Source organism: Stylophora pistillata, chromosome 6, assembly GCF_964205215.1.
Source record: "Stylophora pistillata chromosome 6, jaStyPist1.2, whole genome shotgun sequence".
Taxonomy (NCBI): domain Eukaryota; kingdom Metazoa; phylum Cnidaria; class Anthozoa; order Scleractinia; family Pocilloporidae; genus Stylophora; species Stylophora pistillata.
The window spans coordinates 26,231,358-26,253,767 of NC_142524.1; the positions used below are offsets into that span (position 1 = coordinate 26,231,358).

The 22,410-nt window shown below is 39.5% G+C and overlaps 2 protein-coding genes and 2 pseudogenes across 2 annotated transcripts; 3 read left to right on the forward strand and 1 right to left on the reverse strand.

Annotated features, from left to right (window-relative positions):
- Positions 1–11,640, forward strand: part of LOC148729149 (uncharacterized) — a 33,629-nt pseudogene extending 21,989 nt beyond the window's left edge.
- On the forward strand, positions 7,016–8,433 carry LOC148729151 (uncharacterized). The gene is given in 3 exon segments (XM_088725393.1): positions 7,016–7,168; positions 7,701–8,201; positions 8,204–8,433. Coding segments are annotated over 3 exon segments (741 nt in total). The 3' UTR covers positions 8,291–8,433.
- A 2,189-nt stretch (positions 11,641–13,829) lies between the features above and the next one.
- Positions 13,830–18,388, reverse strand: LOC148729152 (uncharacterized). Its single transcript, XM_088725096.1, has 7 exons — positions 18,346–18,388; positions 17,448–17,725; positions 16,703–16,817; positions 15,752–15,877; positions 15,387–15,420; positions 14,702–14,828; positions 13,830–14,405 (listed from the first exon to the last, which is right to left on the reverse strand). The coding sequence occupies exons 1-7, from the start codon at positions 18,386–18,388 to the stop codon at positions 13,830–13,832; spliced, it is 1,299 nt and encodes a 432-aa protein (XP_088581222.1).
- Positions 18,389–21,342: 2,954 nt separating this feature from the next.
- Positions 21,343–22,410, forward strand: part of LOC148729153 (uncharacterized) — a 70,879-nt pseudogene continuing 69,811 nt past the window's right edge.

Here is a 22,410-nt window from a genome sequence, read left to right on the forward strand (position 1 = left end):
TTTGGGCTGACTGGAGCCCACTGAAAAAAGAAAACAGAAATGCAAGACGAGAAGAAATTACCAAGAAGGGAGGAGATCACAGGAGAAAAATAAGACCACACTTTTTTAGCACGGGAACAATTAAGAAAACAGTGATCAATTGTTTTATTCGAGAGCAGTAGGCACATTTATCAGAATCAATATAGCCCCAATGTTTTAGGAAATCGCGGACTTTAACGGTCCGAAGGACAATTTACCATAACACATCATTCCTATAGTTTTTAGGAAAGTCATCTCGAACCAATTTCCAAAGATTGTCAATTTTGAAATCAATAGGGAGAAAGGGGGACCAAAATTGGTGAAGAATCGGGGAAGCAGAATTATCTTTTAGCAGGGCCTGATAGCATTTCTTAGAGGGGAAATCAAATTCTTGCCACTCTTTGCCGGATACATTCCCACGAATAGTAGTAAGCGCTGAAAAACATTACTCGTACTATGGTCTGATTTTCAATAGTATAATCAACCAGCACGCACCCATTGTCGAGAAAAGAGTAAAGCGGAAAAAGCTACTACCTTGGATGAATACAGTCAACTCTCTCTAAGACGGACACCATCGGGACCGGCCTCAGCTGTCCGTCTCAGAGAGGTGTCTGGCTTATAGAGGGTTGACGTAACATGACCCCAGGAATTTTAAGATAATGCCGAGCTGAAACTGTGCACAGTAACTACGCGTCTGTTTAAACTTTGTTTTAAGTTACTTACTTGAACGAAACCTACAAAGTGGAACAAAAACATATTTGTAAAATTGAATCTCTTATCGTATTACAATCAATAGTTAATGGATAAACTAGAGTGCAAACAGTGAACAGTACATTCTGCACTGTCTTTCGTAGCCTGTTCCAGGCTCCGAGATGTATTGGTGAAAGCCATGGCTTCGGTCGGGGCATGAACTTGGGAAGAAAAGAAATCTGTGATCGTGGATTGTTTCAGGTGCAAGAGTTGAAAATCCTCAAAGTGCTGACCAACGCTGCTTAATTTTGATACGAGGATTTCATCTTGCAGCGTTGTTGAATCGAATTGCTTTGTCATCTCCAAGTTTTATTTTTCAATGAGACAATGACTGATTTAATTTTAACTTGTACTGTATGTATTCCGCCGACAAGATAAGAGCTGTCAATTAAACGTCTCGTGTTAAAACGAATCTCGTGTACTTGGTAATTTAAGAAGTTTTCTTCCCTACATCATAATTTGCGGTCACATTCAGCACGTCACAAGTGTTCGTTTAAGATTTAAAAGCGTCCGTTGTCCGATTTATAGAGGTGTCCGTCTTACAGAGAGTTTGGTTATGGTAAAATGTCTAAGAAACGGCCGGGACCAGCACCACCTGTCCGTCTTATAGAGGTGTCCGTCTTATAGAGGTGTCCGTCTTATGGAGGTGTCCGTTAAGAGAGAGTTCACTGTAGCTCTATCATTGATTGTATCCTAACCAGAGCTAAGTTGAAGAAAGGTGCGAAAACTAATGTCCTAGCGAACACCATGTATAAGAAGCTAAGGAAGCAAGTTGTCAAAATGATCGCTAATGGAAAATCGGCCCATATGAGAAATGAAATCACTGAAAATATGGGCAACCCCAAAAAACTCTGGAAAGCTCTTAAACATGCAGTACCAACACATCCGATGCCATCAAAACCCTCTTTCATTGAAATGGATGGCTAAGAAATAACAGATCCACTTTCCACGGCTCATGCTTTTAACGATCATTTCACTAACATAGAGCGGGCTGCAGACCCGGCTCAGGTCACAGTCAACGAACAGGTACTTGCTAACATAGACGCTAGCATTTCACACTTTATTAGTGCTCGCATAGATCTTTCCACGTAGTTTGATATCCCCCTCATGACCACTCGACAAGTTGAAGAATATACAAAGCGCATAGGAGGAAACAAAGCCACAGGCCTGGATGGGATTGGAATTAAAATTCTAAAACTAGCACTACCGGCGATATCTAATAGTTTGACTAATATCTACAATTCTAGCATCAGTAAAACCGTTTTTCCGGATAAATTCAAAAACGCAAGGCTAACTCCTGTCTTTAAGAAAGACTCACCTCATGACAGAAACAACTATAGGCCTATTTCAATCCTGCCAGTTATCTCCAAGCCTCTTGAAAGATATATTGCGTCATGCTACTTAAAATACCTGTGCGACAATAACCTTTTATACAGAAAACAGTCTGTCTATCCCCCACATCATTGTGGCGAAGCTGCCCTGTTGAGCCTCACAGACAACTGGCTGAAGGCTATTGATAAAAGCAAGTTTGTTGGGTCGATATTCTTGTATCTAAGCAAAGCCTTCGACTTAGTGAGTCACGACATTCTACTATCTAAAATCGCTGAATACCGCGCTGGCGAACCAACCTTGAGATGGTTCAAATCGTATTTATGCGATCGATCTCAAACATGCACTATTTCTGGATCACTATCTAACCCTCTCACGTTGCCAAAAGGCGTTCCACAAGGACCAATTTTGGGTCCCGTCCTCTTTTCACTTTAAATCAACGACTTACCTCTTTGCCTACCAACTTCTGACGCCGAAATAAATGCTGATGATACCACGCTATGGAGCTCCGATCACTCCATTGATCATATCCAACAGAATTTGCAAGTCAGCCTAAACAATGCTAGCAATTGGTTTAAGTTAAACAAAATGGTACGAAACACAAAGAAGACGAAACCCCTACTCATAGCTACACGACAAAAATTGAAATACGCTGACAACCCAACCTTAGGATCTTTACTTAAATGGCAACCGCATAGAAGAAGCCACCGATGAAAAAATCCCAGGCGTCAAGATCGACAAACACCTTAGCTGGCACAACCACATCGAATATTTAATTGGGAAGCTGAATCGAACTCTAGAATTAATCTGCTAAAAAGAGCGAATGGCTACCTTGACCTCCACTGCAGAAAATTGTTATTTAATGCGCTTATTAAGCCTGTCTTTGAATATCGCTGTTCGGTTTGGGGTAACACCCCTAACGATCAACTGCTGAGAATACTTAGAGTGCAGAAACGTTGTAGTAGGTTAATATTAGATGCTAGTCTCCACGATAACTCAATTCAAATGTTCAAGAAACTACAGTGAATGCCAATTGATGACGTAATACGCATGAAGAAATTATGCATGATGTTCAAAATTGTGAACGGATAGTGTCCGCATTACGCATTATTTTACAAGCTATTGAACTTATTTAAAAAACACCCATTCTTATAATACGCGAGTTTCTTTTCATGATCATCTGGCCGTGCCGAAATGTCGCTCCAACGCAGGCCTTCGAACATTTCATGCGGGTGCCACTTATGAAACCGTCTGGACGACAAATTTAAAACTATTACAGATGAAAGCAGCTTTAAGAATCGGTTAGTGAACAATTTTTCACAAAGTAATTCAGATCGTGAACATTTTACTATCTCTAGAACGTTTTGAATATATCTGCGTGCACGCTGTTCTTGATAATCTAGTTTTTATAATTCTTTTTAATACAGACCACAATGTAAACTAGTGGGTTACCAGTAATTGTGTTAGCTATTAAAGTTTATTTATTTATTTATTTATCTCTTAATTAGAGAGCTGCTCCAATATTGTAAGACTATCATGTCGGATACCACGCAAGTGTCAATTTGTTTTCTGCACTTTATTTTTACATTCGCAATGATAACGATCTAATTTGCAGATGTCGATGAGTGTGCTGTAGGAACACAAGAATGCAGTAAACATTCTGTTTGCAACTATACTGAAGGTTCCTACAACTTTTCGTGTAAATCGGGATATTCTGGAGATGGAAGGACGTGCATAGGTGAACTAGACCAAAACCCTAATTATCTTGACGAACAAAGGAATAAAAATTAAAGAAAAAAACATGTCAGTCAACCCTATGAATGATCAAATTAGTCACGTGCTTAGGGGTTTTCCTTGCTAAGTCAGTTGCCTTGAATTTTACAGATATCAACTAGTTTGCCGACGGAACAGCCAACTAAAGTGCTGAAGAAACTAAAGAAAAAACATATTCAACCCTATAATGTAGTAATGTGCCTAGGAAGTTCTCCTTACTAAATCTGTTGCTTTGAGTTTACAGATATAAATGAGTGTGCCATTAGAAAATCCAACTATAGTATTGATGCTCTGTGCAACAATACCAAGGAATCGTATCGCTGCAAATGCAAACCAGGATTTACTGGAGATGAAAGGAATTGCAAAGGTAATTAAAACGCAGCATAGTTTCAGAGTCTAATCTTAATCAATTAAATAGGGTCCGGTGACTAATGTCTACATCTCATCAACAAAATACATCAAATCGTACAATAGTCAATCCCCATAACTGGCTTGATGGCCCTATTGGTTAGAGAGCTGCTGAAAAATTTGCAAGATTACCTGTCGGATTCCTCTTTGGGTTCAATTCGTTTTACACACTTTATTTTCACATCTACAATGATGACGTTTTAATAAAAGGAGAGTATTTTCATATTTCAATAGCCAACGTGGGTCTTTATTCGTTGTTCATACTCTGCTTTTAAATCTGCGTTAATTTCTAAAGTTAACTGCAGTGATGAGATTCTTGTTAACGAAGAGCTTTTTCAGATATAAACGAGTGTGCTTCAGGAACACAAAACTGCAGTGCTGATGCAGTGTGCAACAATACCAAGGGATCGTACAACTGTACATGCAAACCAGGACACTACGAAGATGGAAATATCTGCCGTTCGGGTAATATTTTTCATGCGGTATTTGTTAGTTTCTTGAAATGTTTCTGTTTATAGATCAGTTATGAGACGTTCTTTTCTGTAAACTGGTAAAAAAATAAACAAACAAACTAACAAAAACAAAACAAAACAATAACAAAAAAAGAAAAATAAAAAATATGGAACAATTCGATAAAAGCCTTGTTAGGAACTATTGAGAAAAAAAATGAAAAGGACGCTCGAAGGGTTTATAAACGCTACCCTGCGTAAATAACGGCCTTTTGGTGTGCATGTGAAACTTCAAGTGGTGTGAGAACGAACGGCGAAGCTGTGAGTGGTTTGGACGCATCTTAAATTCTCGGCTCCGTTGCTTGCAGTTTCATCGTGCGCATTAGACACCCATCGACACCACGAAAACACGAGGAACCAAGTCGCTTCGGGTTATTTCTGACCCTCAATTGGAATCGCTCCATGGATAATTTCAAAGCTATCACAGATGAATGAAGTCGATAACTTTCGTACTAAGCGAGGGACTATTCTTCCCTCTAATCGGCGACCAGTCACACTTTTTAACTTGGATTTGAATGTTACATATTTCTCTTCTACATATAAACGTTCCCCTTTAAAAAAATGATTTTACATCATCCCGTTCTTTTTTCCTCCTAAAGGCTTTTTTGCTGTTGATATACCTTTTTTTTTTCCAGCTTTGACATGCAAGGAAATTTTCGACCGCAATGTGTAAGTCAATAATTAATTAATTTAAAGACAAAAACAAAGCCGAAGAGAACTATAGAGGGAAAACATGAGAATAATCGGACTAATAATTCGAAAATGAAGAAGGACAAGGAAAGCTCTGAAAATGAGGATACTGAGAATAATAATCTTCATAATAGAATAATCTTCCACACTTGAATCTCGTTTGGGAGGAATTAAAAGTACTTTGTATCATTTACTGAATATGTAGAAGCCATGGCCTTCATCAAATTTTAGCTGTATCTCTCCTAATAAAGAGATACTTTATTCAATAGATCCAAAAAGAGTGGCGAGGTCACCCTGCTCCTAGACTCAAAGCCAATTTCTGTTTTCTGTCACTAGGGAGACTTTGGATGCGGAGATGGGGGATGGACGCCAGTCATGAAGATCAATGGTAATAAGGTACGAATTTATCGGGAAAGAAATGTATTGTGGATACAGTTCAATGCAAAGATGCGAGAAAGGGGATGGGCAAAATGGCAGCTGTTTTCCTGAAAAAGGTCAAGCTTCGCTTGCTTATCTTCACTGAATAGGAGCCTGAAACAGGCTATTACTGTTATTTCATCAATTAAAAATTAAGAAAAAATGAATTATTTGTTATAAATTTCAGAGTACCTTCCATTACGATTCCCAATTTTGGAGGGACAGAAGTTTTCAAAACCTTCCAGGAGGCAAAACTGGCTTTGACTTTCAAGAGACAAAGTTACCAACCTACTGGGACACATCCTTTTCCAACATCTGTCTCGGTATGAAGATGGGCAATCAGCTCAGATTCATTGTCATCAACAAGCATGCCGACTCTCTCCATTCACTCATCGCTAATGGAGAATACTGCACCACCTGACTTGGTCGTGAAAAGGGGATCACAGGCCCCCTTGCAGCCCCACTGCAGCATGGAAGGATTCAACGCGGTTGGAGAAAATCTTGATCAATCCGTAGCAAGAATCGGCATCATTGCTAACCAGCAGAATGACTGCTCCTCTTGTGACTCCAGGATTGTTTTTGGCACTGGAGGACTACATGATGACTCCAATCCTTGTGGAAACGAGGCAAAAGCACAAGCCTGATAATAGAGACAAGCACATCAAAGCCATGGGGTACATCCTGGTGGAGTGACGAGGGACACAGCTAACCTTCCAAACTCTTAAGTTAAAAACATCATGAATAAGGACATTGTATTGTTGAGGCTTACCAGCTGATTAAACTATGGATTCAGCAAAATTTCCACAATCAAATAGTTTAATATTCAGTTGAGTAATAGTAAATTAGTTGTATTAGTGCAGTCGCAAGTAACATTCGAAGAAACAAAGAAATTCAACGGTAATAATAAAATTACAATACAACAATAAACATCAGAGAATATGAAACTTTAAAAGCACCGGGACAGGAATGACATTTTTAGTGGTTATGAAGGTTTCGCCCCATACACCCTTCTCACGTAGCGTCATCTTGGATTCCATGCCGCAACAAATCGAGGCTGAACGGACATAAACTTAAGGGGTGTGTTACACTAGTGTTACAGTAGGGATATATGACAAGTAAGCATGGTCCACGATCATTGCTCTCTTAACCTCTGTACGAAAGACAAGAGAAATCAGAGTGGCAAGAATTTATATTTTCTTAACTTTCCTTCAAATTCTTTATTGAGATCGAAATGGATTGTTACTATAAAGCGAGATGAAGGGCTAGATTTTGGGGTAAGAATCGAGCCGTGACCGGCGAGTTGTCAGACGCACGTGCTACTAACGACCGAATTTTTGCTTTCGATTGAAAACACAGACTCGACACGTTTTGTAAAATGCCTATTTTTTTCTTATCCAGAACACTAGCGTCCTTTAAGGAATTTACTCGTCGTTTACTTTTTTTATTTTTCATTTTACTTTTAGCTCAAGCAGTCAAACGCACATGGCAATGTTTTGTTTGTTTTTATTAACTCGGATTTTGTACAATGTATTAAATGAGATTCTCCGGCCCTCGTTTATTCGCGTTGTAATTTGCGGTCTTAAACTAATTTCCCAGATCAAGAAAGGTTATACTCTTGTGTGCTCGGCTCACTTCAAGCCAGACGATATGTATAGGACTATAACTGGGCTTACACGCCTAAAACGTGGAGCTGTGCCATCGCAGTTTGCAGGGACCAAGGAGGGTAAGGAGCGCCGACCGAACAAATTGCAAGAGTCAAAAATTATTGTCGAACAGCAAGCACAACTCTTTGTAGATTCAATCCAGCAAGATGTCGAGATGGAAGAAGAGGAGACTGCGTCAGCAGGACTGGAAACCAACGCAAGTGCTGAGCCAATGCAAGTGACATCTGTGGACCGACCGGAAAACGAAAAGAGTCAGCCTGACGAACTGAGCCCTGAGGAAAAAATTGAAATATCTAAAGCCAGAGTCAAAGATCTAGAGCAAAAAGTCAAAGATCTTCAAGAGTCCAAGTTTGGAGGGGAAAAAAGTTCGAAGGGTCCTGAATTGCTGACATTTTATACAGGCTTTACATCGAAAGAACGATTTGATAGCTTTTACAAATGGGTTGAGCCGTATGCAAAAACCATGATAAAATGGTCCCAGACTCAACGAGGCAGAGGTAAAGAAAACCACCAGCGAAGGCGTAACAGTGGTAATTTTGCATTGTCACTCTACGACCAACTGTTTCTATTTTTGATCAGAATGAGATTAGGTTTGCTCGAGACAGACCTAGGAGTGAGATTCAATATTAGCAAAAGTACTGTCGGTAGAGTTATTATAACTTGGGCAAATTCTCTGTACACAATGCTCGGCCAAGTGCCAATTTGGCCCACAAGTGCTCAGATCGAAAGTAGTATGCCTCAATGCTTTAAAACTACATACCCTAAAATAAGGGTAGTCCTTGACTGCACTGAAATTAAAGTCAAAAGGCCTAGCTCCAAGGTCTTAAACTCAGAAACTTATTCTGCCTACAAGTCATTCACAACATTTAAATGCTTAGTTGGTACAGCTCCACATGGTGCAGTAACATTTGTAAGTTCCCTATATCAAGGAGGTATATCCGACAAAGAGATAACAAGGCGCAGTGGATTTCTGTCGCTTGTTGAAAAAGGAGACCAGGTAATGGCAGACAAGGGCTTCCTAATTCAGGATTTTTTGGAAACTAAAAAAGCTAAGTTGACAATCCCACCATTCTTGTCAAGAACAAAGTCCTTACAATTCACTGCTAAAGAAGTGACAGATACCCAGCAGATTGCCCGCCTCCGTATCCATGATGAGAGGGCAATCAGACGAATAAAAGAGTACCAAATTTTTGTAAGAGTTTTACCTGTCTCATTGGCTGGTTCAGTAAACCAAGTTTGGACTATATGCTGCCTTCTGACAAATTTTAGAGGGCCACTATATCGAAACTTCGATTTCCCACTGGTTTTGTTTACCAAACCTTGCTACAATCATAAGACTTGTGACACCTCAACTAAGTTAACCAAGTTCTTTACAATATGTGCTTAATAAACCGAAACTGATTTATTTTAATTGAACAAAGAAAGTATTTTAATTTGTGTGATTCCAGACAATTTCCATTCCTCCTACCCAGGGAGATGAAATTGGAAAGAGAATGTTAATTTCCTTCCTTAACATTAACACTAGTCTAGTACCTATTGCTGGCAGAAGCCCAGTCAGCATACATGTACATCTCATTTCTTGGATTTCCAAAAATTGTAGGGTTGGCTTAGTTTTACTCATTTTTCCAACTTTGCTTCCAAAGCCTGGCTATGCCACCACCTGTAACAATTTAGGGAGAAGGTATTCAAAATAATACTGATCCAATTTCATTTTAATTTCTGAACAAAATTCTGCTTCAAACCTTAATCTTTCACAATGGAAGTCAGTTTTACAATAAACATAAAAATCTGCCCATTGACAACCAGTTAGCAGCAATTGTCCCATGACCTGGTAGTAATAGCTGAGTGTTTTTTTTAGTCTGTAGATTCCATTTACACATTTCAGATATTTAAGCTCATAGATGGAATCCTTAAGAGGGCACTTGTTTTCCAGCAGCCCCCAGGGATTGACTTCTGATGGATCGTACACTCTTCGATCTGAAGAGGAAGCCAGATGAGGGCAGGAGGGGTTGATGACAATTCCGGCAGGGAAACGTTACACTCCACACTGTCAGTATATGCAGCTGCTGCCTCTTCCTCTGTACTTATTCCATGCCTCATGGCTGCAGTCTGAACACAAAGTCCTTCTATAAAATGCAATTGTTCTGGGGGAGGCACAAATGCATATTGGCTAACAATCTCTGAAAGATAGAATGCTGGTGGCTTCTCTGGCCATCAATATTCATATGAATTTTGGGGTTATTTGTCAATCTTTGTTGTTGTTGGTAGGATAACACAGAGCCACCAGCCACTTTGCCAAGTTTGCTGTTGACAAATTCTAAATTGTCAGTGTCTGGCAGATTAGAGTTAAGTTGCATATCCTCAAATTGTTCAAATATGTATTTCATGGAATTTATAATTTGGAGGTCTCCAAATTTATCTGGTATGGGGTTATAAAGAGTAGACCGTACTCCATCTACCCTCCGATTTTTTTTCTTTTCTGTTCTATCTTTGGCTGGTGGTTTCACCTGCTGTACCAGCACCTCCTGCACCTCTCGAGGATTTATTCCTGCTGTTCTTTGTGGCACATGCCATGTCTGTGGAAAACTTGTCTTGGACATCGCAGGAGGTACACTTCTCAGGCCCAATTTTCGGTAGTGCTCAAGGAGGTACAATAGCCCAATTGCATGGTTGCACAGCCCTGCTCCCACCTCACAGTTGCAAGAGGTACTTGATATTCTGACTTTAGGAGTCCTTGAGATCTCAACCTACAGAAAAATTTGAAATAAAGCTCAACCTCTGCTTCACAATGTGCATTTTCAACATCAAACACTATTTATTAAGCTTTGGTCAGCATTTCAATAAAATACAAGACCTTGATTGAAACTCCGAAAATAAAACTTGATACCAATCCTGTACCGCCAATCACTGCGGTGAGATCAGCAAAGACGTTAAGACGCTTCAAACCGAAGTAAAAAATCTTGTTGCGCTTGTGAAGGACGCTCTGCCTCCAAAACCTCCAGGTACCTTTTTACGATGATGTATTGGGGAGCGGCATTTCATGATTTCACGCTAACATGTTAAAACTGCAGTATTTTCTTTCTCACAGCCCGTCCCTTCTCTTCTTACAAGGAGCAGTACAACAAAGGAAAGTAAGGAAACAGTAAGAAGTTTTCATTTCAATATTCCAAATCACTCGCTTGATGTGTCCTGTCCATTATGGCAGGTATAAGGACTCTTGTCTTTCATACAGGCTGACTCAATCCGTTTTAATGCTCTCCTTTTCCATAAGGTCGAGACGAAGCCAAGTGTATCCGCTGATGTTTGGTTCACAAAAAATTCGTGTTTACTGTCACATGGGAAGCTTTGGATGTGGTGATGGAGAATGGACAATGGCCATGAAGATTAACGGTGCAAAGGTAAACTCCCTGTCTCCTTTCAAAAACTCTGGATATATTTGTTGATTAAAAAATAAAAAGAGAAGAAATGAATTAAAAAAAACACACACAAAAACGAAAAAAATTAAATATTAGTTCTTCGTTTCTCAGAGAACCTTCCATTACAACTCCCATTTCTGGAGCAACAGAAATTCCTATAACCTTGCTGGAGGCAGGACTGGGTTTGACTCACAAGAAACCAAGCTACCGACCTACTGGAACACACCCTCCTCCAAAATCTGCCTCGGTATGAAGATTGGGCATCAGCTCAGGTTCATTGTCATCAACAGGCACGCCAACTCACTGTATTCACTGATTGCTGATGGAAAATAGCGCGCTACCTCACCGGGTCGTGACAGGTGGAAGTGGTTAATTGGTTCACAGGCCTCCTTGCAGCACTACTGCAACAAGGAAGGGTTCAATGCTGTGGGAAGAAGCCTTCGTCAGTCCAAAGCAAGAATCGGCATCATTTCTAACCAGGAGAATGAATGCTACTCTTGTGACTCCAGGATTGGTTTTGGTACAGGAGGTCTTCACAACGACTCCAACACTTGTGGCAATGAAGCAACATACTCGCCAGACAATGGACACAAGCACATCAAAGTCATGGGCTACATCCTGTTACAGTGACAGGGAACGCCGCTAACGTTCCAAATTTCAAGCCAAGAAGCCATCATGAATTTTAAAAAAAAGTAGTATCTTCAGGCTTACCAGCTAATAAAACGACGGTTTCATAATTATTTTCTTCTCTGGTCAGATTTGTCTTAACTATAACTTTTTGAAAACCGCTTTAAGACGTATCAATTGTGCAAAGCCAATTGAAGTTTTGAGAACGAAGTAGAAATAGGCAATGGAGATATATTCTATGTTCATAATAGGTCGACGTCACGAGCTGCACGCGAAGGGAGATTGTGATCTGATCACGCACTAAGAGGGGTACAAGAGAATAGTGACTTTTTTTTTCTTTTTTTTCTTTTTTTCGCGCGATTTGCCGTTTGCGCTCGCCTTACGCATTTGTCTGCTTGGGTGAAAAACCCGAAAAGCCTCGCCTGTTCTGCAAGGTAACCAGGAGATCGGGAAATTAATTATTTGAATGGACAATAATTGACCCTGATACGATAATTAAAGGAACACAAAAAAACAGTACCTTCAAAAGTATTGCCCATTTTCTCGCTCTCATTAGACCCGCTCATTTTTCTGAATCATTTGTTTGAAGCGTCTGTCTCTACGCGAAATACGAATGAACATATCAACAAGATTTTTATTAGTTCTTCAACCGCACAGATTTCCTTCCGAAATATTTCCCGTAGTTTTAACAGATCTCTTCACCACTACTTCAGACAATCCCCTTTTAATTCGAAAATAAGCCTAAATGGATCAGTGAGATTTCATTTTCAAATTTTAGAGAAAGGAATTCTGTTGTTATCTCGTGTAGAACAAAAGATAGTACTGAAACCGCTTTTTACCCATCGACGAGGGCGGGGAGTTTAGGGGGATGATACAGTTCAGGAAGTTCTAGAGGACAGATCGGTCGTTGCTTAGAGACCACGAAGAAAAAAACTAGAAATCTGACTGCCAATTGACTGCCAATAATGGGGGATGGGGGGGTCATAGGAATATTAAAACCAAAATTGACCGGACTTCCCCCTCAGCTATAACTGGTCCCTTACAACAGAAATCGGTTATTTTGCTGTACGTGATGTAGTCGGCTATTCTTTTCGAGTCGCGTAAGTCATTCCTGACTGTTTAGTTAAAATCCGTCGGTAGGGTTGAGTGGCTTTTTTAGGCTCGTTTGTTGTGAAATTGTGGCGAGGGAGTGGTTTATATAGCGCCAGCAGTTGTTGAAATCTGTTGAGAAGAGTCTGTTCTAAGATAGCGAACCAACTATATATCATCGTTGAAAGTAGTTCTTGCAGTAAGTGGAACTTTCTGCCAGCCCAATCTCAGGCCCGGTCAATAATGTGATTCGAATTCATTATCGACCAGGCTTTTTCGCGGTGCACCATGCACATTTGGTCCATTTGCGGCAAAACTGTTGAATCAGTTTACACTACCGAGACCTATGGCAATCGACCGACCAAATACTCTTATTTTGAGTGAGATGATGACGAGTGGTCAATCACCCCCACCGATAACAGTTCCTCTTAAGTCAACTCTTTCCTGAACGATCAAAGTGAACCATCAACTGAACTGAGGATAGGTTGTTAATGACGGTGTCTTTATTGTTCCTAGGAAGAATTGTTTTGCCGGTGAGGTCACAGGCTGTTCAGCTCTGTAAAACTTCAAGCAAACCGTAAGATATCATTATAAAAAGGAAAAGATCAAATCAGGAAGTAACGGCCATTAAAAAAAAAGATGAGGAACAGAGCCTCTCCCAAATATCTCTTCTATCGTTAATTACACGTTCAGCTGGGGGGTTTGGATTTTACGATTCTAGCAAACAAAGCCTCTCCCCACTAATTGCTACACATTTCCTTGTAAATGATATACGCGAACTTGGTGTTATATCATGGTAATTATTAACAACTTTTCACCGAAGTGAAAATGGCTGGTGGTGGATATTACTGAGCCACGAAGCGGCGAGTTAATTATCCATCACTAGCCACCGACAGTTAAGGTGAATAGTTTTTTAAGCATATACTAAAACGGTGACACATGTAACATCCCTGCGCATACAGCTCGCAACATGGACGTTTAATGGATATCGAATATGTCTTCTTAGCAAATTTCTATAGAGTTTTAATACTTGAATTGGCTTTGTACGATTGAAGCATCTTAAACTGGAAGTAAAAAAGTTATGTTTGAAACAAATCTGACCAGAGGAGAAGATAATGCTGAACCCACTCTTTTATTAGCTAGTAAGCTTTACATTTTTCTAATTCATGATGGCTCCTTGACTTGAGATTTGGGGAGTGATGTACCAGGATGTACCCCATGGCTTTGATGTGCTTGTCTCCGTTGTCTGACTTGTGTGTTGCTTCATTTCCACACGTGTTGGAGTCATCATGATGACCTCCCGTACCAAAACCAATTCGGGAGTCACAATAGGCGCAATCATTATACTCGTTAGCGATGATACCGATTCTTGCTTTGGAATGAGGCGAGTCGTCCCCCACAGCATTGAAACCTTCCCTGTGGCAGTGGGGCTGCAAAGAGGCCTCAGTACCAATCAACTCCTTCCACGTGTTACGACCCAATGAGGTGGAGTGGTATTTCCCATCAGCGATCAGTGAGTGCAGAGAATTGGCGTACTTGTTGATAACAGTGAAGTTGGCCTGTTGGTAGATCTTTAGACCGAGACAGATCTTGGAGAAGGATGTGTTCCAGTTCGTCGGTAACTTGGTCTCTTGTAAGTCAAACCCAGTCTTCCCTTTAGAGGGGTTATAAGCTTTTCTGTCGCTCCAGAAATCAGAGTGGTAATGGAAGGTTCTCTGAAATTGATAATAAATGATTTTTTTCTTATTTAGTGTGATAGCCATTATAGACTGTTTTAGGCTCACGTTCATTAACTAATCATAAGCCACTCCTGGTGGTTGTAAGGAAGACCGTAGCCATTTCTTGCCCGTCTTGTAAAGATGAGTGAACGTTCGAGCGAACGACTCTTGGTAGCTGTAAAGGAAAAAGCTTACACTTTCTCACAAACACTATTTCGCTTACTTACACTGACCTGTATCTCGAATGAATTTCAAATGATTTTATACTTTATTGATAGCAAATCAATTTATACCTTGTTGCCATCAATTTTCATGACAGGTGTCCATCCTCCATCTCCGCATCCAAAGTCTTCCATGTGACAGAAAACGGAGATTGGCTTTGAGTCCAAGAGCAGGACAACCTTACCGCTCTTGTCCAATCTGTTGGATAAAATACTTTGTGAGAACTGGTAGTACATAGAGAGACTTTGGCATATTTAGTAGGTCTTACAACTTTTCAAGAGACACAACGTACGTTTCAATTCTTTTCCGAAAAGAAGTCGGCTCGGATGATTATCATAAAGGATCAGGAGCTGGATTGTTGTTAAAATAATTGCTTTTATCATATAAGGGGCAAAATTACTGAATTTTGATTGGCTGAGAATCGCCTAGCAACGGCTGCCAAAGTAAATAAAATTCTGTTTGTTTTGGCGTCCCGTCTTACGCGAGATCAGTAAGAAAACAGTTTGCCCCTTATATTATAAACAAGTAATCACATGGTTCCTCGTAAAATTAAGGATTAATATCACTTGTGTTTTCGGAAGTTTCAGAAATTTCCCTCGTTGCTGCGCGACTCGGACAATTTCAGCAACTTCCGAAAACACGCATGATATTAATCCATAATTTTACTCGGCCCCATGCGATTACCTATACTTTCTTTCTGATGGCATATCTCGTTCTTACCTATTTCTGATATTGTCATTGAGCTATTTTACTTACATATTCCTTCGGTAAATTTCCTTGCATGTTGAGACTGAAAGAAGAGTGACATATGAATATTAATCTTCTCGGTAGCAGTGTGAGTAGTTTTGCATTCATGTGATCACTAAAAGCATCAAGTTTCCTCCAAATTTTTGTAACCTGATCAATACAAGGCAGGTGATTGACATAAACAAAATCACCCTCTCTGATAACATAACAACGAACCCTTAAACAACAACAGAAAAAAGAACGTGTGGTATTTTATAAAATCTGATTGAAACGAAAATTTACATTTAAAGAAAAAAAAACGTAAATGAGAGGCGTTTACTTTGAAACAGAGCATCACAAGAAACCTCATGGAAACATCAAAAGAGATTCATTACTCATTGTGCAGATTTTTCCATCCCCAAAGTATCCAGGTTTGCATGAACACTTGTATGATCCTTCAGTATTGTTGCACACAGCATTGGCATTACAGCTATGTGTACCTGTAGCACACTCGTCAATGTCTGAGAAGAAATTAATAACTTTTGATGGCGAAACAATTCTCCAAAGAATGATTTTCATTTGAGCGTTAAAGGTAACCATGGGTCTGCTGGTTTTTGTCCTGCCCTGTGATTGGTTCAAATACTGGAGCCATACCCTTAATAAAACGTATCAAAACCAACTGCAACTCAATCACTCGTCATTTCCCGGCATGCAAAGCTGGCGTATGTTAGCCACTTACAGAGGTAAAGAAAGGCAGAGCCGCCAAAAGAAGCAGCTTACCAAACGCCTCGCTTCTCTGCTACTCATTTTTACCTCTCAAACCGCACTTAAAACTGCAAGCTACGCAGAATCGCGTTTTCTCACCCTCAGGCTTGCTGGCTTGTTTTTTCTTTGACTTCTCATTAATTTCTGCTGGATTTTTTCCTTTTTTTCTGATTGGCTGCCATGATTACTAAGGGTCTCGCTTTTCGACATTCGGTTAAAAGGAATAATAAGTTTTTGCGATGATCCAAATACAGCCTAGTGTAAAAAAGTAATTCAGATTAAGAACGAGATCGGTTCGTTCTTGGCAAAAGGACTTTGAAATATTTTTTTTCTGATAATGAACAGGCGGGTGGCTCTGAATGATGCCCCGAAACCACGGTGGATGAGTAGTTAAAGCATAAATTTCGAAGTAAGCCTTGTTCGATCTCCTCTTTTTCATGAAGAATAATTGATAGGTAAAGAAGAAGATCTACATTCTTTTGATAATCACCGCAGGTATATCTCCTTTAACAGCTTTTCTCGTCCCGCTTGCTAGATAGTTTTGAACGTCCTCACTTATTTGAAAAACAAGTTCTCTATACCTTGGCCGCAGTCTTCTCCTTTGAATCCAGCAGAACACAAACAGCGATAGCCTTTGTCAGTAAAACCACTTTGACAAGTGCCTTCATTCTTACAGCGGTTTGTAACACATGCGCTCTAAAGCCAAAGAGATGAATTAGTAATCAAGTACACTTCCCTTCAAACTGATGATAATTAGACTTAGTCATCACAATTGCATCTTGGGCCTTGTCATTCTCTTGGAACTGAGCCGATAAATGTTCATCGCGTTCGCTTTAGCCGCCTTTCAGTTTTATATTTCTGCATTTTGTAAACTTGTATTTTTGTTGGTTCTTTATTAGTTCAAACCTCTTCCTCTATCGAGCGTTTGAAATCATTGCTGTAAGTGGCCACGAAAGAACACGCCTTTTGGCATTTACACCTACAACAAACTTAGTTTCATTATTGAAATATTTTTCGTTACTTTTTGGACCAATTAATAGATAGATTAACAAAGAATACTTGCGAAGGTGTAGTCTGATCGTCCGGGTGAGTGTAGTCCTGAGAAGGACTGTTGTCGGTGGCAGTGACTGACGTTTCGACAACCTGTGCGGAAGTCATCATCAGAGTCAAGACTTGACTCTGATGATGACTTCCGCACAGGTTGTCGAAACGTCAGTCACTGCCACCGACAACAGTCCTTCTCAGGACTACACTCACCCGGACGATCAGACTACACCTTCACATGTTACCCCCGGGTTCAAACCATTTACTGCAAAGAATACTTGCATCAGCAGAATGATGAAAATAGTCTATGTTCTCCTCCAGCTCATGTTCGTGTCCTTCGTGAGTGACATCATTCAGTTCGCATAGATACTTTCCACGCTCCTCTGCTCTTTTATCGAGATTAATACTGACAAAGTCGAGTTCCATGTAGCACACGTTCTTACAGAACCCTGCGATCATGATTTCCACCACGCGAATCAAGTGGTTTACCAGGCGTTTGCCATGAAAGGCTTTTTCAGGTCCAAACTCCAAAGTACGGCATTCGTCTGCGTCACTGAAGTCTGGAATTCAACAAAAACCTAGAATGAGCATAGTAGTAGTAGTAGTAGTAGTAGCAGTAGTAGAAGTAGTAGTAGTAGTAGTAGTTCTTTATTTAATGTGGCACCACACTTAGCTACAAGCTACCTACCAGGAATCCCACAACAAAATATACAATAAAAATTACAAGCTACATCAAGAAATTATGTACATTAAGTACATTTTTTTTTACAAAAAGGATATTTCAAAATTTAAATATATATTTGTATAAACGTGTAGTAAAACAGAGATCAAAAACTAAAAAATTAAAATTTTAGGCGACGGATATCGTGAAGAAACGTTCTTGGGCCAGCCTTTGCGCGTATAGCATCCGGTATCGCATTCCAAGTCTTAGCAGCAACATAACGAAATGACTTAAGACCATGCTTGGTACTGTTAACCTTAGGTAAGGAAAGCATGTTAGTGCTTCTTAAATTATAATCAGTCCTCCTTGGTTTAACTAAGTCAGTAATAGGTCTGGGAGCCTTATATAGATAGCTGTTATTGACTCTTCGATGTCGTATGCAAGCCGATACAATCGAGCAAGTCTTCTTATAAAATACCGTTATCTTCGTATACATGATCTAAGCGTACGTTGATTTACCCTTTCCATTTTCTTTGTATTCCTTTCCCCACAGTGGTGCCATATCTGGCTACAATAATCAAAGTGAGGTAAAATAAATGAGGCAGGATATTTTTAAGCCTATTTAAAGCATTAACCTGACCCGACACCTTTCGACAGATCGATGCAACATGAGTATCAAATTTGAGCTTGTCATCCAATGTTAGAGCTAATAATTTTATTTCACTGGAAGTAGGTATTGGCCTCCCTGCACATTCTAACTGGAAATCACAATCAGTGTTTCCTAAAACCAAACCCTGATATTTGTCTGGATTTGCCAACATGCCATTCTGTCGAAACCATTGTGTTGAACTGGCTAAGTCTCGGTTTATACCTTCCTCCAATGCTCGGAAATCATGGTGTGATAAATAGAGTTTAGTGCCGTCTGCATAAAAAATTTACTGTTGACTATTAAGCCCTTCAATATCAGTCACGCCGAGTGGCGAGATTAATAATTTAACACTTCAATGGTATTTTAAATAAATTGATCACAAAAAAATACATTTCATAAGTCACAAAGGGTATTATAGAAATCTTCTAGATCTGCTGCTTAGAAGTTGGAAATATCATATGGTCAAAGCCTCCACCATAGTTTTTTCAGACTACTTATCTCACCGCGCGAGTTTTTACAAAATATAAAGCTCTGCGCTAAGTTAGGTGGGCTGAATATTTTAAAGGAACCTCTTATTAATAAGTAGTCAGTTTCAGTTGTCACGGTGGTACAACTCCATGCCAACAAACATTATATTTCCAAGTAACTTTCATCTTTGATAGTTTTAAGCCGAGATGAAAGAGAAAAGAGAATGAGATTTTCCTTGCTCCATTCGCTTTGTAACGAATTCTCGGTGCTCATGCAGATTTGTCAACTTGCTCTAGAATGATCTTAGCACCACTGGCTTTCAAACTTGCGCTGCCATCTTAGATACCTACATAATACTGCACATGACAAATGTCAGACAGAAATGGATTTCCTGAATTATAGAGAAAAATGACGGTGATTCTCCATTTAGAATTAAAGATCCTTTCGAACCATGTTCGCAAAAAACTTCAAAATAACTATAAGTAATTGTGTCTGTTTTGTCTCTATTTCGTCCACAGAACAGATGCAAGCCATAACTTCTATAAGCCCCTCAAGATCTACCAAAAAATAATTTATTTAGTCACGAAAAGCTTCAAAAATTTAATTTATAATAAACTGATCTACCACAAAAACAAGAGGAAAAACGCAGTCGTTGGAAACTAAACAAAGTTGCTTTAAAACAATAGCATTTCTTAAACAGTTTAAAAGCTTATTTTTACCATAATTTTTTTTCCACTAATGACAGGTTTAGGTAAAACTAACCTTGTGTTGCAGACATCAAACTACACAATGCCAAAAAAAGACAGATATAGATCAAATACATGTACATCATCGAGAAGAACTCATTCAGAAAGTTTTCCGAGAGAAGTGTAAATTCATGTCCAACCTTACATGCAGGTGAAGCGATCTAAAAACTATTTTTTATTGGGCATAACCTTCTAATCTATTTTCAGCCAATAGAAACTCAGCTGTTGCGTGAAGTATAGTTATTCAAATACTTCATTTCGTGTCAGGACGATGGAATAATTAATAATTTACTTGTTTTTGCTTTTTTTGTCTAAGAGATTCAGTCTTTGGCTATTGTTTCGTAAATTTTACTGAACCGGCTTTAAATCCTTCTGTTACTTTGTTATCTAAAGAGGTCTTCATGTTCCTGTTTTTGTCAGTATATTGATCAGGTTGTTGGGTAAACTGATTCGACAAAGAATCGCATGTGGATTTAAACACTTTGAAAGCATTCCTATCTTATTGCTGGATCATAAACTCCCTCAAAAGAAAAAGAAGCTTTTATGGGTTTATTGTAATGTATATTAGTCAGCTTAAAAAAAAAAAACAACTGCGTAGGTCTTATAATTATGTGGCCTGCTTTGCAGTATGACCCTTTGAGCAAAAGCAGTATTTACCGTTAGCCATCAGTGAGTAGAGAGAGAGTTGGCATGCTTTTCTATAAAGATAAGCTATTTTTGATGGCCAATTTACATACCGAGGCATATCTTACTCCCGACCAATAGGTCAGTAAATGAATAAAGGGAATAAGTTTATAAAGAAATTGTGGTGCTGCGTCAATGGGGGTAAAAAGTTAATCTGGGTTTATTCGCTAAGTTGAAATTGTAAATTGGCAACCGCAAAGAGTTCAAAAGCTGACGTTTTGAATATAGTTTATATCTGACCACTTGCAGCCCAGAGGCTGAATTACGGGTGCAGTGTAAGGTTGAGAACAGACGTCAGCATATCAGGCGCCTCTGGCAGCCGCTTCAGTCTATCGATCTCACCTTCCCACCCATCCCACCCTAGGGGAGGACATCCATCACACAGTAGTCTCGTGTGTGGGAAATTAACGTCCCCTAACCCAACCTTGCAGGAGACCGGACCTCCATTGACTCGTCCCTATCCGAGAAGACTAGAATATCTAACCATTTCTTGATGTTATATAAAGGTAGCAAATTCTTCTCAATTAATTTAAGACCTTGAGTGTTGGTCCGGCCGGGGCTCGAACCCTCGACCTCCCGCACAGCAGTTCAGCACTCTATCCATTGAGCTAACCGGGAGGCGGTTTCGAGCGATAGCCCGTCGTCATTCGCTCTGACGAAGGGCCAACGCTCGAGTTGTCAGCTTTTTAACTCTTTACGGCAGCCAATTTCCAATTTCAATTCAGTTTATAAAATCAAATAGTTGGTAATTAGCTCATTGGGTAGCTTGGTAAAGTAAAATGATTAATTATTTTCTCCCAATGAATTGAATACCTGCTGGAAGAATGAATAAAGATAACGTGACCTCCAGGTCTTATTGGTCAAAAGAAAATCGGGAAGTTGTTATCACAAGGAAAACAAATTGAAGGAGATATTTTGCATTAATTTGCATACCTTTCGTAAAGTGGGTTTCAGAAAGCGATCTGTGATATGAAGAATTCGATTTTTACCTTTGTTCTGTTACTTTGGTTTTTCATGATACCTGCTTCTGTCTCATCGAAAGGTCAGTTTTACCATTACTCATTTCTGAGTGAGGATAGTGAAGGGAAAGTAGTCCTTCTTAATAATATTTACCGTTTCACACCCTTACCTGCTATTTTTTTAAATGGGTTTTTGTTATTTATTTCCGAAAAAAAAAAAAACCTTTAAAGATTACTAAACACTTTTAAATTCCTTTAAACTCCCCAACGAAGAACCTCTGGGGTGAATGGATGATGAGTGGGCGGATGGTTTGTTTGAGTAAGTTTTTGTGCATTTCTTACGTAGCGAATTGCGAAAGATCTTCTGTTTTTTTTTTTTATATGTTGATGTAATATTTTCTACTGATGTATCCACATCTTTATTCATTTGTTCATTTTTTGTATTGTCACAATGAAGGAGTTTACTCTTTTTTGATTCCACACTTCTTGTTTGTATCCGCTGCTGTGGTTATTGTGCTGATAAAGTAAGATATTTCTTCAGTTTTAGTCAACTTTTTCCCCAACAAACAAGCGGGGGATGTGGGGGGGGGGGGGGGGGAGGCTCATAAGAATATTAAAACCAAAATTGACCGGACTTCCCCCTCAGCTATAACTGGTCCCTTGCAACATAAATCGGTTATTTTGCTGTATGTGATGTAGTCGGCTGTTCTACTCGAGTCGCGTAAGTCTTTCCTGACTGTTTAGTTAAAATCCGTCGGTAGGGTTGAGTGGCTTTCTTAGGCTCGTTTGTTGTGAAATTGTGGCGAGGGAGTGGTTTATATAGCGCCAGCAATTGTTGAAATCTGTTGAGAAGAGTCAGTTCTAAGATAGCGAACCAGCTATATATCATCGTTGAAAGTAGTTGTTGCAGTAAGTGGAACTTTCTGCCAGCCCAATCTCAGGCCCGGTCAATAATGTGATTCGAATTCATTATCGACCAGGCTTTTTCGCGGTGTACCATGCACATTTGCGGCAAAACTGTTGAATCAGTTTACACTACCGAGACCTATGGCAATCGACCGACCTAATGCTCTTATTT

What these genes read in the sequence shown, in the direction of transcription:
- LOC148729152 (XM_088725096.1), bottom strand. Translation starts at nt 18,388, where the DNA reads ATGGCACCACTGTGGGGAAAGGAATACAAAGAAAATGGAAAGG. An exon ending in ATTTTCATCATTCTGCTGAT is followed by an intron (nt 16,818 to 17,447) that starts GCAAGTATTCTT and finishes CTTTGGCTTTAG; the next exon opens with AGCGCATGTGTTACAAACCG. An exon ending in GAAATTTACCGAAGGAATAT is followed by an intron (nt 14,829 to 15,386) that starts GTAAGTAAAATA and finishes TTTATCCAACAG; the next exon opens with ATTGGACAAGAGCGGTAAGG.